Source organism: Palaemon carinicauda, unplaced genomic scaffold (assembly GCF_036898095.1).
Source record: "Palaemon carinicauda isolate YSFRI2023 unplaced genomic scaffold, ASM3689809v2 scaffold49, whole genome shotgun sequence".
Taxonomy (NCBI): Eukaryota; Metazoa; Arthropoda; class Malacostraca; order Decapoda; family Palaemonidae; genus Palaemon; species Palaemon carinicauda.
This window is the reverse complement of record NW_027171750.1, coordinates 272,551-289,175: the sequence shown is the minus strand read 5'-3', so window position 1 is coordinate 289,175 and position 16,625 is coordinate 272,551. Positions and strand designations below refer to the sequence as shown.

The 16,625-nt window shown below is 43.7% G+C and overlaps 1 protein-coding gene across 1 annotated transcript in view; it reads right to left on the bottom strand.

Moving 5' to 3' along the window:
• LOC137637009 (uncharacterized) overlaps positions 1 to 16,625 on the bottom strand; it is a 115,238-nt gene that overhangs the window by 70,794 nt on the left and 27,819 nt on the right. Inside the window, exons 6-8 of the mRNA XM_068369324.1 lie at positions 14,161 to 14,288; positions 13,088 to 13,210; positions 11,885 to 12,012 (exon numbers count right to left, since the gene is read on the bottom strand). Coding sequence (XP_068225425.1) covers positions 11,885 to 12,012; positions 13,088 to 13,210; positions 14,161 to 14,178 — 269 coding nt within the window. The 5' untranslated portion in view covers positions 14,179 to 14,288. The remainder of the gene's footprint in view (positions 1 to 11,884; positions 12,013 to 13,087; positions 13,211 to 14,160; positions 14,289 to 16,625) is intronic.

Below are 16,625 nucleotides of genomic sequence, written 5' to 3'. Positions count from 1 at the left end.
TCCTTGCAGTTGAAATGCATTGTCCTTTGACTCGAGTTCCATATTCCCGAGCATTCCCGACCGTCTAATGTCGCACCCCAGCCTACGTCCGATGCGTCCGAGAAGAGAACTTGGTTGGGAGTCTTAACAGCCAGGGGAAGACCCTCTCTTAGGTTGATATTGTCCTTTCACCAAGTCAGACAAGACTTTATCTTTTCGGAAACTGGGATTGAGACCGCTTCTAGCGTCTTGTCCTTTTTCCAGTGAAAAGCTAGATGGTATTGAAGAGGACGGAGGTGTAGTCTTCCTAGTGACACAAATTGATCCACGGATGACAGTGTCCCTACCAGACTCATCCACAGCCTGACTGAGCAGCGTTCCTTCTTCAGCATCTTCTGGATGGATAGCAGGGCTGGGGGCTGATCGTCTTGTTGTTCAGCAACGTCCTCATCAGAGGGTTCCTCATCCGAAACTGATGAGGAAACGGCAACGGAGTGGGCAACGTCTGGCTCGCTGAATCCGGTCGCACTGGTGGATGCGTGACGGAGCCGGACGCAATATCATGGAACTGCTGCACAGTCTGTGAACTGTCAACAACCATGGGTGCGCGAGGAAGCACAGCGTCAACCCGAGACTGTCTAGACCGTCTGGGTTGTGCAGTCAACACCCTACCGGGTTGCTGAGGTTGACGCACTGCGTCAAAACAAGTCACCTCTGCTGGTTGTTGAACGTCCTGAACGTCAACAACCACCTCCGAGCGTCGCTTAACGTCAACGTGCGGCTGGCAACCCACACTGGGTCGCATCGGTGGAGGAACCACCTCAACTGACAGACGCGAGTAGGATACCTCAGCGTCAACAGGGCGCACAACCGACCGGTTGGAAGGTTGTTGGCCAGAAGGTTCTTCTCCGCATTTAAGTCCTCTATCAAGGACGCAAGCTTGGACTGCATGTCTTGCAGCAAAGCCCATTTAGGGTCTACGGGAGCAGGTGTGGCAACAGACGGGGTTAGCGACTGAGGCGGAACCGTTTACCATCCCTGATAGCCTTGTTATGCGTGACATAATAGTACAGCAAAACTTCAAAGGCTCGACAACAGCTGTGAAGTTGACCTGTAAACAGCTTGGAGCGTCTCCTGGCTAGGCGCCAGGGAGAGTCTACCAGAATTGAGAAGTCTATCTGGGCTGAGGCATGAACTCCCAAGCCGAGAACTTCTCTCGTGTCATATCAGACTCTCGCTCTATAAACCAGTTTAAAAGAAGGGAAAGCAAAGGCTGTATCCCCCAAACTCCTCCTGGTGAAAAACCAGTCGCCTAGCCAACGTAACGCTCTCTAGGAGAGCGAGAGAGCACTAGCTTAAAAACAACAGCTTCGAAGTAGCTAGGCCTAGTGTAAGCTCTGACGTTTAGGCGAACGAGGAGCAGCAGTTACAAAAAGATCCGGACGAAGATCCTTAAAAAAATCATCATGATTTAATTAAAGTCCATAGGAGGCTAAGCAGCTTTAGGCTCCTCTCCATCTGACAGAGTCCTCAAGGGAATATCAGTAGGAGGGAGAACAGCAACTTCCTCAGCTACAGGAACCTTGTCCGATAAAAGCTGAGTCTCTCACTGGTGCATTAGTAGCGGACCAGAACGCAACGTCATGTAACTGCTTGACAGTCTGTGAACTGTCAACCACAACAGGTGCGTGAGGACGCACAGCGTCCACTCGAGACTGCTTTGACTGCCTAGACTGAGCAGTCAAAACAACTCTAGAATGCGGAGGTTGACGCACAGCGTCAAAACAAGTCCACTCCGATTGTTAGTGAACGTCTTGAACGTCAACAGGAGCATCAGCCAGTGGCCTAACGTCCAAATGCGGCTGAAAAACCACACGAGACCGCATCGAGTGTGGTTCTAAACAACCTGATTGACGTGACTAAGCTACGCCAACGTCAACAGTAAGCACAAAGGAACGTTAGGTTGGCTGAAAGCCAGGATATCGATGAGATAAACGGCTAGACTCAACGGGCTAATCGGCAGAATAGTCTTCCATAAGGGAGGCAAGCATATACTGCATGTTTTGCCATACAACCCCTTAAGGATCAACGGAAATGGTTGTGGTAATAGACGAGGGTAACGTCTGTGACCGCAACACTTTGCCTACAAAAAAAGACTCTCGGAGTCTGTGTTACGCTTTTGTTAGGCGGCGAGCAGTTATCTGATGACTGCATAGGGTCAGAGCTGTCCTAATGGCTGTAACCAGGACGCTGGACCTGTCCTGAAAGGACTGACTTTCGCTTAAGGGCTTCGAAACCTTGTGACAGGTTTCTTATGCGAAAAGCCTACCGATGGCGAGGAGAAACAACGTCTCTCTCGTCTTATGGTTGGGGTGATCTTGGTAAGATACACCCGATACCATAGAGGGAAAACGTCTGTTCGTTGGTCAAGGCCTCTCGAACCCATAAGTCGTTTGACATTACTTCTCCCCTGGGCTTGGGAGCTTGTAAGAGGTCCCGGACTAGGTGAATGGCAGGCACGAACAGACGAACCCTCGGACGCAACACTGTAACACTTTGCGCCTCGGACGCAACACTGTAACACTTTGCGCATATCACTTTATCACTTCAATTTTCTGTTTTGCACTTATTTCTACCTGAAACACGCAATTCTACCCTTCATTAAAAGGTAGTAATTGCAAAATTAGTCGTATAATGCAAGCTCATAATACCAGCAAAAAACAGAAAACATATTTTAATATAAAAAGAAAAATCAGTGGCTGGGAAAGAGACTAAACACTAGTTCATATAACTACGTTTTCAATCTCTCACCGCACATAGCCTGGGGACGAGAATAAAAACCTAAAAACGTTTTATCCTTCCTCCCCGTACAGCGACTAGGGACGTGAGTAACACGAGAACAACGTTACCCGCTTGAACGGAACGTTTTCTCTCCTCTCTCTCCCTCCGTCTCTATCTCTCTCTCTCTTTCTCTCTTGATTTTGCACCTAAGAGAAGAGCCCAATTATATATCGTCAAAAAAACATGTTATTTGACTAAAGGAAAAAACTGAAAGGTTTTTCAAATAAAAAGTTCCTTTAAATTAGAATTTAAAACATTTAAGCTAAGAAAGAATGAACAAAACGTCAGAATCGATTTACTCTTACTGCAAAGTGAAACCGTGATACACTCTCTCTCTATCGTAACGATAGAGCGCATGTTGAACGTCCTGAACGTCAACAACTGCGTAGCATAAAAAACTAAACGTTAGTTCATCTTTGAAAACAGTACGAAGACTATCAAAGAAATTCTTTCATAAAATATTACATTTAAAAAGTTTTAAATCCTTAGCTCTTTAAAAGCTAAAGACGATATAAAGGGCTCAACGTTGATTAACTTCGGTTTCCAAGTTAGGACCGCCTACTCTCAGGAAAGGTCTATATAAACAAAGCATTAAAATTTATTTTTATATGTTTATAAAAAAAAAAAGGAAAGTTAATCGAAGAGGCCTAATAAAGGCGGAGAGATATAAAATATATAGAGGAAAATCTATAACGTGATAAGATAATTACTAAAAGCCTAAACACACTTCCGTCTAAGGGAAGGGTCGGCCATTTAAAAGTGAAAGAAAGTCCATGCTCTCTTTGTCACCATAATTAAATCTATCCAAAACGAGTTCAAGTTTTAAGATGAAAATAAAACACCTGCATAGCGAAAGCTCAAAACTAGAATAGTGTACTTCACCAAATAGTTGTGAAAACAAATCCAGTTAGCAACAGCGAATTAGTAGGTCTTGCCGGTAGCCCGACAGAGAGAAAATTGAGTTCTTTGTTTACAATGAGTAATGGGTATCTGAACGACAGATGGCGCTGTTGAGTACACCTCCTACCTGTGTAGCGATCGCTGGCGAATTTTTCCGTAGAGTTTTTCTGTCGAGCAACAGAGTTGCAGCTATTATAATCACCGGCTAAGTTAAATATTGAAAATTGTAAAATTTTAAATAGAGATATTTATATTTTGGCGATATAAGTTTATAGAACATTTCATCAGACTCTAGGAATTTCGGTTTTCAAGATTTAAAACTTTTTTGAGATCATTTTATACAGATTTAAATTTCTATTTACCATAGCCTTTTATATAAAAATCTTATTTATCCTATATTCTATATAATAATCTTATATTTCAGCAAGTTTTTATATAAATATCTATATTCATCCCATACTTTATATATATTTGCTTTCTGGGCTCGAACCTGTGCCGCCCAGTGAATAAGCTCCATTTAGCACTTATTCTTAGGTAATTTACTGCTAAATATACCAGAGAAAAAATGTAAAGGAGTGCTAGGTTAACTAGCTCGCTCACCTATTGGTGTCGGTATAAAATTGGGCGTATAATCCAGAGGTCCCGCACTATTTAGATTCATCCACGACAGAAACCCCAATAGAGGAGAGCCGTTCAACCTCACTCGGTACTACTAACACTGCATCCGCTCAGAACCCAACTCCTTTTAGCACGTCTTGTGTGTAACCCGCATTTTTGTTGTGCTCTCGTTTTTCCACTTATTTTCATTGGATTATGGCTTCTTCGTCGGTTTCCCTAGAGACACCGTCTAAGTTAAGTACCAAGCTTGGTTTTGCTGTGTTTTGAGCATCCTAGATCGTTTAATATTTGAATTATAGGAGTTTATTCTCTTCGTTCATATCGATCTTGCTTGATCCCACTTACAGTTGGTACTCCTGTTTTGAGAGCTTTTAGTTTCACTCGCGGTGTTACTATATGTATTATTTTTATTATTAAATTTTATTTGTTATTGTGGATATTCATTATTTAGCGTTTAGAACCCTCGTGGTTCAATTTTTGGGCCGATATCATTTACGTATCGTTATGGCTGCCGACCTTCGTTGCTAGGCGGCAATGTTATTTTTTTTTTAAGCCACCAGGTGTGTCTTTTGTGATTTAATTATTATGTTGCATGCCTTGCCCAAAAATTTTTATGTGTTTATTTTATATTATCAACGCTATTACTATTATAATGAATATTGTGCTATTACTCCGTTTGATCTGTCTGGTTGGGGATCGTCAGTTGGTAGCCCTGCTGCTCCGTATCACGTGATCCTCCCCCTCTCACTAGGTGGGCGGCTAGGCTTCTCTCCCCCCCTCCACTAGGGGACCGTTGCCTTCCCTCCTTTTAGAGGGGGTAGTTCAGTGTTTATGGACTTTGTCCTCCGGGTGTCCCGGCGGGTTCGTCTCTGTCTAGTCTGGTTGGCCACCGGTCAACAGAGTTGGATCCCGGTGCACCCTATTTTATATTCACTTATCACACTGGTTTATGTTATATGAAACCCTCTGGGTTCGGTTGGCGGTTCTTATCTACAGTTCCGTCCCCCTATTAATTTATAACAGTTCCTATGATTATATATAATGATTATATGACAGATCACTATCCCGGAGTTCCTATACGAATTGGTTTTGGATACTTTTATTTCCCGGCCCGGGGCTTAGCCTCGCCCCGGGAAATCAGACACCATGTGTCTTAATTTCTTGTTGTTACATCCTTTTTTATGCTCCCGGCTCGACCGGAATGGATGGCTATACTTTAGTCTTAAGCTAGACTTATGTTTAGGCCGGGTCCTCCGGACCCGCCCCTACTTAAGAATATTACAGTTAAGCCCTAATCTTGTGTTAGGCTTATGTTAGGCCCGGGTCCTCCGGACCCGCCCCTACTTAAGAGAATTACAGTTTCTCATATACTATTCTTTTTATAGATGGTGCATTGTCAGACGACGGCCTGTGCAGCGGTTCTACATCAGCCCTGCGGCCATACCGTCTGTCGGTCTCACGCCCTCTGCGGAGTGCAGCTGGAGGATGTCGTGGTATGGCACCCGGATAACTGTGTGGTCTGTTTTGACCTCGTTACCACCCTTGGATCTGACTCGGTGAGTCCCGTTGGCTATGTTGCCTTCTTATTTATCTTACCTTTTTTGGCATACACACACTATTTAGTAAGATATCTATGGGCATCCCCGGAGCAAAAGTCTGCGGCTCGGGCCACACTGAAAGTGTGGGTTGGTGGTTTTGCCCGGAACGTGAAGTCCAAGCGGCCGTACGTCCTCTCCGAGGACTACTGTTCCTTGATTTACCCCAACGCCAAGTCTTCAGCCGCTGTGGCTAGGCATGTTGCAGCTCCCATCATTGCCCACATTGATGCCACCATAGCGGGGTTCATTGATCCAGAGCAGGATCCGTCGGACGCCCCCGGGGATCTAGAAGACAATGTTGCCTCCATGAACCTTGACGTGGAACCCATGTTATTGGATGATCCAGATACAGGTAGGGTGGTAAGTGAGGCAGGTGTTTCCGGCGCTGAGATTCCTTTCCTCAGCCCCTCTCTTTCTTCTTCATCTGATCGCTCTTCCTTTCATGGTTTTTCTGGGGACCGTGATTCGTCCCAACGATCACACTCGGTTCCCCCCAAGAATAAGTCTAGAACCTTACCTAAAGCTCATAAGCCTCATAAAGCTTCTCATGGTTCTAAGCAGAATACAAACCTGTCATCTAAGGGTTCTGGCTCCTCCTCTAAGTCTCGCGACCCGGGAGTTCATTCCGCCACTCCGGCTGCTAGCCCGGGCCTTTCCGAATCAGCCATGCTTCGCATCGTGTCGGAGATGCAGGCCAAGTTGGTATCAGAGATGCAGTCTAAGATGGACACGATGTTCTCTAACATCGGTCAGAGACTTGGGGCATTAGAGCAAGGTGCTCCGGAGCGAGTCCAAAGCTCTCTCATCCCGGATGCCTCTAAGCTCCCGCCATTTGCCAAAAATAACCCTTGGCGTATGGCTCTTCATTCTCCGTTCTCAGACGGAATGTTAACTTTGGAGGGTCTTGGCACTCGTCCCCTAGAGGACTTTGAATTCTTTCCTCCTGGTCTGGCATTTCCATTTCATGGTTATGCCAGGCTTACCGAGGAAGCTTTGGTTCGATTAGACAAGGTCCCCAAAGAGACAGTCATCTTTCCTAAAGAGCATGCTCAATCTGTGTGGGCCAGATTTCTGAATGACATCGGCTGCACCAACACCATGTTGACGCCTTATAAGAGCTCCTTCACAATGTTTTTAATGGACAAAAACACCGTGACTCCATGTGTCAATAAGGTAGCAGAGCTTGCCTTCCAATATGCTCTGGAGGAGAAGCCCTTGCCTCCCATCTGAGAGGTGGATCCAATCTCCCTCCTTCTTCCTTCAGGCATTGAGTGTTGGGACAACGTCCATACCACTTTTACCTCCGGCAAGCTAGCAGCAGACTGTGCTTCAGTAATGTTTAGTGAGCGGCTTCCCCGTTTCCCGGAATCCCTCATTAAACAGGAGTATGATTCCCGCCTACGCGTTGGCCGTACTCTGAACTTGGCCACTTCCACGGAGTCGATAGCCTTGACTTACGATACTGAGGGTATTTTTAAGTCTCTCAACAAGGCTATGTTGCAGTCATTATACTATGACCTGTATGACTTCGCTACTGCTAAACGCAGGTGTCGCAAACATGTCCTGGCAGAGGCGACTATTAGGCATGAACCTAATAAGCTTATCCGATCCTCCTGTTGGGGTTCAAATCTCTTCCCTGAGGATCTTGTAGAGGAAGATTTGGCGGAGGCCACTAGAGTCAACCAGAGCCTTAAAGCCTGTTGGGGTTTGACTCCTAAACGTAAATATGACCCTGCAAATTACCAAGCCCGGGGTAGGAAGAAGCTCCGTCCTTATACCTCCACCCAGTTCAGGCAACAGCAGAGTGGTTCGTCCATTTTCCGCTGCCTCTTCCCCCTGCACAGCCTTCCACCTCTCAGGCTCCTTCGGATGACTATGTCACCGTTCTGCTCCCTAAGAGCCAGCTTTCCGGTGCCTCCGCCACCTCTCCTGCCTTTAACCAGTCTTATGAGGCTCATAGCTCTTCCCAGAGTTATGGTAGAGGTAGAGGCTACCACCGTGGTTCTAACCAGAACAAAGGCAGGGGAAGAGCCTTTCGCAGGGGAAAGAACTTCCGAGGCGGACGTGGAGGCAACTCCTCAAACCAATACTGAGGTGCAGCAGGTAGGGGGGAGGCTCTATGCCTTCCGCAACAAATGGAGGTTCAGTCCCTGGGCGTTCAGTATCATCTCCAAGGGACTGGGGTGGAGTTAGATTCAAGGACCTCCTCCTCCGAACAAATTTCATCAACATTCCACTCCGGACCTGGTCGAATTTGTCCAGGATCTTTTACAAAAGAACGCCATACAAGAAACGAAACACCTGAAGTTTCAAGGTCGGCTGTTCAGTGTCCCGAAGAAGGATTCAGACAAGAGAAGAGTGATTCTAGACCTATCCCTTCTCAACTTGTCCATTCAATGCGACAAGTTTCGAATGCTTACCGTCTCGCAGGTGCGGACCTTACTTCCCCGTGGGGCCGTCACCACCTCTATCGATCTTACAGACGCCTATTATCACGTCCCGATAGCGAGACACTTCCGTCCGTACCTAGGCTTTCGCTTAGGGGACAAAAGTTACTCCTTCAAGATGATGCCTTTCGGGCTCAACATCGCCCCTAGGATCTTCACAAAGTTAGCAGAAGTCGCTGTTCAGGAACTCAGAAATCAAGGGATTCAAGTAGTAGCCTATCTGGACGACTGGCTCATTTGGTCAGACACCTCCCAAAATTGCCTAAAAGCCACTCACAAAGTCATCCATTATCTTCAATCTCTAGGCTTCCAGATCAACTTCAAGAAGTCCCGTCTTCTTCCAAAATCGAAGTTCCAATGGCTCGGCCTGCAATGGGATCTTATATCTCATACTCTGTGTCTTCCCAAACCCAAGAGGTTAGAGATTGCAAGGAACACCAAACGCTTTCTCAAAGACAAAGTAAGTTCCAGACGACTCCAAGAGAGGATTCTGGGGTCCCTTCAGTTTGCCTCAGTGACGGATCTTCTTCTGAAGGCAAAATTAAAAGATATCAATCGTGTCTGGCGTTCGAGGGCGAACCGGAAGTTCCGGGACAGGAAAGTCCGCCTTCCTCCCATTCTACGGGAAAGACTTCTTCCTTGGACAAGAGCAAACAGTCTGTCAAAGTCAGTTCCCCTTCGATTTCCGCCTCCGAAATTAATCATTCACACGGACGCATCCTTATCAGGTTGGGGCGGCTATTCTCAGCTCAGGAAAGTTCAAGGTCTTTGGTCTCCCTGGTTCCGCCAATTTCACATCAATGTGCTGGAGGCCATGGCAGTTCTTCTAACCCTGAAACGTCTCGCTCTTCCCAAGAGACAACACCTTCGTCTGGTCCTCGACAGCGAAGTGGTGGTCCGCTGCCTCAACAGAGGCGGGTCAAAGTCAGGGCCTCTGAACCATGTTCTAGTAGCCATATTTTCCCTAGCAGCCTTGAACCGTTGGCATCTTTCAGCCGTCCACCTGGCGGGAGTCCGGAATGTAGTGGCAGACGCCCTGTCCCGGACCTCCCCTCTAGAATCGGAATGGTCACTCGATCTAAAGTCATTTCAGTGGATTCTCTCTCAGGTTCCCGGTCTCCAAGTGGACCTCTTCGCCACGGAGTCCAACCACAAATTGAGAGTATATGTGGCTCCCAATCTAGACCCTCAGGCTTACGCCACAGACGCCATGTCACAGAATTGGGACATCTGGGAAAAGATTTATCTCTTTCCTCCGGTGAATCTTTTGCTGAAAGTTCTAGACAAACTGAGATCCTTCAAGGGACAAGTAGCCTTGGTCGCACCCAACTGGCCCAAGAGCAACTGGTATCCTCTCCTGCGAGAGTTGAGACTATACCCTCACCCGATACCCAATCCGGTTCTGTCTCAGATAGTACAAACACGCGTTGTGTACGCTTTCTCAAACATTCAGAGCGCCCTAACTTTATGGACTTTATGAAGTTTGCGGCCATGCATGGTGCCAATATTGATCCTCAAAACACCCTGTTCCTAGAATCGGATAAACGGGATTCCACCATCCGCCAGTATGACTCGGCAGTTAAAAAGTTGGCAAAATTTTTGATAGACTCAGACGTGAACTGTATGAACTTGAACCTTACAGTCACTTTCTTTAGATCTTTATTAGAATCAGGTCTGGCAGCCAATACTATCACCACTATTAAATCTCCTTTGAAAAAGATCTTCCTAGTGGGTTTTAACATAGACTTAACCGACTCTTTGTTAGCTTCAATTCCGAAAGCCTGTGCCAGACTGAAACCGGTTACTCGTCCTACCCCGGTGACCTGGTTCCTTAATGATGTACTCAAATTGGCTTCTGATACCATTAACAGTTCTTGTGATTACATTCCCCTTCTCAGGAAAACACTTTTCCTGGTAAGCTTGGCTTCCGGGGCAAGAATTTCTGAACTGGCAGCCTTGTCGAGAGACCCGGGTCATATTGAGTTCCTGCCTTCGGGAGAGGTCCTTCTTTCTCCTAACAAATTCCTTTTGGCTAAGAACGAAGACCCTCAGAACAGATGGTCCTCCTGGAAAATTGTTCCCCTCATGCAAGATCCGTCTCTGTGCCCTGTTACTACTCTTAGGTCTTATTTATCCCGGACCTCCTCTAACTCCTCGGGGCCTCTATTCGTTAGAGAACAAGGCGGTACCATTACTATTAAAGGGATCAGGCAACAAATTTTGTATTTTATTAAACAAGCTAGCCCTGACTCTTTTCCTCTTGCACATGATATCAGAGCGGTTGCTACTTCGGTGAACTTTTTTCACCACATGAATTTTACGGACCTTTCCAGGTATATAGGGTGGAAATCACCGTCAGTGTTCTAGAAACACTACCTTAAACATTTGGAAGCCCTAAAATTTTCTGCAGTAGCTGCAGGGAGCGTAGTTACTCCCAGGTAACTCACAGGTTAATGCCTTGTCTCTTTATCTCTCCCTCTTACCTGCCTCATTTATACCCTATTGTATTCGTTGGTCTCGCACCTGAATACTGTTATTATATTTGTAAATTTTAAACTCCTGAGTATCTGTATATATTATCACTCACGGCATTATTATACCTACCTTATTTGTCAATTGTCCACCAAGTGGATTTATGTTCATATTTAAGATAACCTTATAATTGTTTTTTGGTACTCATCTCTGATTAAAGCATCCTGTATTTCCCTTACGCTTATGTTTTTTCCTTTATTTTGCAAGTTTGGTGACATATTCTCTTGTATAGATTCACTGGGCGGCACAGGTTCGAGCCCAGAAAAGGGATTTTGACGTAGGAAAAATCTATTTCTGGGCGAGGGACCTGTGCCGCCCAGTGAACCCTCCCAGCTCCTCTCCCTTGGAGTCCCCAAACTTTGGGGGCTAAAGAGTTGGGTTCTGAGCGGATGCAGTGTTAGTAGTACCGAGTGAGGTTGAACGGCTCTCCTCTATTGGGGTTTCTGTCGTGGATGAATCTAAATAGTGCGGGACCTCTGGATTATACGCCCAATTTTATACCGACACCAATAGGTGAGCGAGCTAGTTAACCTAGCACTCCTTTACATTTTTTCTCTGGTATATTTAGCAGTAAATTACCTAAGAATAAGTGCTAAATGGAGCTTATTCACTGGGCGGCACAGGTCCCTCGCCCAGAAATAGATTTTTCCTACGTCAAAATCCCTTTTATATTTTATTAGTTTTAATATAAGTACTTTTACCTCTAGAATTTAATCAGGCCAGCTCTGTTAGAGTCGAGCTTGACTCGTGTAAGCTGGTTAAGGTCTTCCCTTTTAATAATAATCATCTAATAAACAAATGATGAATTTTGACTTTCACAAAACAAGAATTGTTTTCAATCAAAGTAATATTCTAAATCAATTGAACAATTTCAACTCATTATTTCATGGTTATAAATCATGACTTACTTATGCCCAAATGACTGGAACTTCTCTAAACTCATTTAATTTTAATAAACTGTTGACTTACCTCTGCCCAAACGCCTGGAAGAAGATGGAGGTCACGCCGGCCGACATGCCGGCCCCGTCCTTGGAGTAATCTATGATGCCTTGCTTCAGGTTGCCGATGTCTTCCTCTGAGAAATCTTGCGGATGGATCTGCGGACGTAGAAGAAATCCTTGAGAGAGAATAATGATATATATATATCATACATATACCAAGGCACTTCCCCCAATTTTGGGGGGTAGCCGACATCAAACAAATGAAAAATTAGAGGACCTTTCCTCTCTACGCTCCTCTCAGCCTGACGAGGGACTCGACCGAGTTCGGCTGGTACTGCTAGGGTGACACAGCCCACCCTTCCCCGTTATCCACCACAGATGAAGCTTCATAACGCTGAATCACCTACTGCTGCTACCTCCACGGTCATCTAAGGCACCGGAGTAAGCAGCAGGGCCTACCGGAACTGCGTCACAATCGCTCACCATTCATTCCTATTCCTAGCACGCTCTCTTGCCTCTCTCACATCTATCATCCTATCACCCAGAGCTTTCTTCACTCCATCCATCCACCCAAACCTTGGCCTTCCTCTTGGCAAGGAAAATTATATCAATGAACAGAGAAAGAATGAGATAGATTATCTATTACTTCACCCACGGCTAAATATGAAATATTGCAATGCAAAAATACCCAAAAATTTCTCAGACAGAGTAGAGAACTTTTGACTTTAATATAATTCAGAAGTATGGATATATGGAACCTTCTCTGGGGTTAGGGCCTGGGAGGCCAATTGAGGAGTAAAGTATACTACAAAGTTCAAGTTTAACGAGGTTGAATGACAACTGCAGTAATAAGAAGGGCACATATGTTGAGACTTATAAAATGTAGAGTTGCAAGAGGATGAAGGACCCCTGCTAAGTTAAGTTCAAAGACAATGGACCAGGTTAGGTGCAAAGACAATGCACTAGGTTAGGTGCAGAGACAATGCACCAAGTTAGGCACAAAGACAATACACAGATTTATAGTGGTCACTACTGTCCCCTTGAAGCGACGAACTTCAATACAGTACTTTGAGATTTCCCATTTGCGAGTGGTTATCCCCAAGATGATTCCTGACCCAGAACACTTAGTCAAAAGGAGTCAGGATTGCTTTAATATAAATGGACCCAAACACCACTGCAAGTTTTAAACCTATCCTATCCGTCTTTAAAACCGATACTCTTCTATACTGACCACAACGGTTATGAGAACATCGTCGTGGGACGACGTCCTGATGGTAAGCTGTCTCCACACCCCTTTGTGGGTCAGGGGATCGAACGGTTTGTGCTCCGAGCTGCGAACGTAATCCTGGAATACCTGTTGGAAAATAAGAGGGGTAAACATCAGTTTGTAAACAAGTCACTTCTTACCCCTAGGTTCTTAAATAAAATTGAGATCACATAGAAAAACATTGGTCAGTTTTTTGTGGGCTTAAAGAAATCATTAAATTTACAGGTAAAGTAATCTTTTGGCTATTGCGAGTATCAAGACCCAAGCCCCAACTGCGATGGTTGACAACCGCTAAGTAGATAAATAAACCTGTATTCTTTTTTTAAATTGCTGTAATTTGCCCGTAGCTATAACCCCTCGTGAATAACGATAACCGACAACCACAGACACATTTATGGATCTATTATTTCCATGTTGTTTATACTCTACAATTCTCGATTCAGTTTTCTTACTATTTTTACTTACCACACCAAAATTTACTAGTTTCCTTATATAATTTTTTTATAATGGACTTAAAATTGATAACTTTCAACTGTTAAATATCATGAATATAATTATATAATTGCATGTAGTTAATAACAATATATATATATATACTGTATATATGTATATTACATATTTTTTCTAACTTATGCATCAGAAACTTGGAGCCTTACCTAAGCCTTAGAACATAAGCTAGTTATAACTCAAAGAACTATGGAAAGAATAATGATGGGAATAACCCAAAGAGAAAGAAAGAGCAACATGGATACGAGAGCAGACTAAAGTAGAGGGTATTCTAACAAGAAAAAGAAATGGACACGGGCAGGACATAACGAGAACGACATATAACAGACGGACACAAGAATAACAGAATGGGTCCAAAGAGATTGCAAAAGAAGCAGGCGAATTTGATATTCGAAAAATATTTCGCAGACAAAAGCAAATGAGCATCTTGAAACACGTGGGAATATTCGCTGTTGCAAATGTAAATGAAAACATTCGGACCATCTCTACTCAGCACCACCGAGTCTCAAGACTCAAAACATCCAACGTACCTCGGCGACTTTCTTCATAGTATTTGGAATGTGGACTAGATGACCTACTGGTCCGAAAGCCAGGCTCCCGGCCTTGTAACTGGAAACTCGGAATCCGACAGTCGGCAAATCGTCTTTGGAGTTGATGCCTAGAAGGTGACATCGAAAAAATTAATAAAGCTGGAAATTGTTCTTAGTTGGGAATGCAAATTCCCATATCTTCAAGGGAAAAAGGAGAGATAATAATTAAATAATAAGTAAATAATAATAACAAAACAAGATCTGAATGCAAAGGGTAATGAGAACTATGAAAAATCTTATACAAGCATAAAGAACTAACTGAACAACAGTGTCAAGAGATTAATATCTATATAAGGAATAAGAAATTTAATAGACCTTAAATTCCTGTCCAACAAATTAAGATGAGAATCAGCAGTTAAAGACCAGACAGGATTACAATACTCAAAAAAGGCAGAATGAAAGAATCAATATATTAAAATAGCGGCACGTAATAATAAGCCACATATGCATCTTCAGTTTTTCAGTTAGATTTTTCCAATTAAAAATTGAATTTCAAAAATAAAATCTATTTCTACACTCGCCTGTAGCTCATATTACTTCTTCTCTAGAGGCTTGGTTTAAATTGACATTTACCATAAAATCTTCAAACAATTTAAATATTTCCATTTTCTTTCCTTCAATTATCAAAATAGTACAAACTTTCAACCAGTGATTTATGTGATGAATAAGCCCAAAGGCTTAACAGTGAAAAATAGCCCATTGAGGAAAGTAAATAAACTACAACAGAAGTAGTGAACAATTAAAATAAAACTATAAAAACTGTACTGTAACAACATTAAAATGTTATTTTTATTAATAAAATAAATTTTTGAATATACTTACCCGGTGATCATATAAGCTGTCAGCTCTGCTGCCCGACAGAAAAACCTAAGGACAAAATACGCCAGCGATCGCTATACAGGTGGGGGTGTGCATCAACAGCGCCATCTGTCGAGCAGGTACTCAAGTACTCCATGCAAACACAGAACCAATTTTCTCCTCGGTCCACTGGGTCTCTATTGGGGAGGAAGGGAGGGTCCTTTAATATATGATCACCGGGTAAGTATATTCAAAAATTTATTTTATTAATAAAAATAACATTTTTCAATATTAAACTTAGCCGGTGATCATATAAGCTGATTCACACCCAGGGGGGTGGGTAGAGACCAGCATTACATGTTGACATTATTATGAGCTAAGTATTTTGTATTTCATTTTAGCAGTTATTCAAAATAACAAACATAAAATAAATAAGTACCTGGTAAGGAAGTCGACTTGAACAATTACTCTGCCTTTTTAAGTACGTCTTCCTTACGGAGCCTCGCGATCCTCTTAGGATGCTGAGCAACTCCTAGGATCTGAAGTATCAAGGGTTGCAACCCATACAACAGGACCTCATCAAAACCTCTAATCTAGGCGCTTCTCAAGAAATGACTTTGACCACCCGCCAAATCAACTAGGATGCGAAAGGCTTCTTAGCCTTCCGGACAACCCAAAAACAACAATAAAAACATTTCAAGAGAAAGATTAAAAAGGTTATGGAATTAGGGAATTGTAGTGGTTGAGCCCTCACCCACTACTGCACTCGTTGCTACGAATGGTCCCAGAGTGTAGCAGTTCTCGTAAAGAGACTGGACATTCTTAAGATAAAAAGACGCGAACACTGATTTGCTTTTCCAATAGGTTGCGTCGATTATACTTTGCAGAGATCTATTTTGTTTAAAGGCCACGGAAGTTGCGACAGCTCTAACTTCGTGTGTCCTTACCTTCAGCAAAGCTTGGTCTTCCTCATTCAGATGGGAATGAGCTTCTCGTATTAACAGTCTGATAAAATAGGATAAAGCATTCTTTGACATAGGCAAGGATGGATTCTTAACTGAACACCATAAAGCTTCAGACGGGCCTCGTAAAGGTTTTTAAAAAGAACTTAAGAGCTCTTACAGGACATAAGACTCTTTCTAGTTCATTTCCAACCATACGATAAGTTTGGAATATCGAACGATATTGGTCAAGGCCGAGAAGGCAGCTCGTGTTTGGCTAGAAAACCAAGTTGTAGAACATGTAGCCGTTTCGGATGAGAATCCGATGTTCTTGCTGAAGGCATGAATCTCACTGACTCTTTTAGCTGTGGCTAAGCATATCAGGAAAAGAGTCTTTAAGGTGAGATCTTTCAGGGATGCTGATTGTAGCGGTTCGAACCTGTCTGACATAAGGAATCTTAGTACCACGTCTAAATTCCAACCAGGTGTAACCAAACGACGCTCCTTCGTGGTCTCAAAAGACTTAAGGAGGTCCTGTAGATCTTTATTGTTGGAAAGATCTAAGCCTCTGTGACGGAAGACTGATGCCAACATGCTTCTGTAACCCTTGATAGTGGGAGCTGAAAGAGATCGTTCTTTCCTCAGATATAAGAGAAAGTCAGCTAT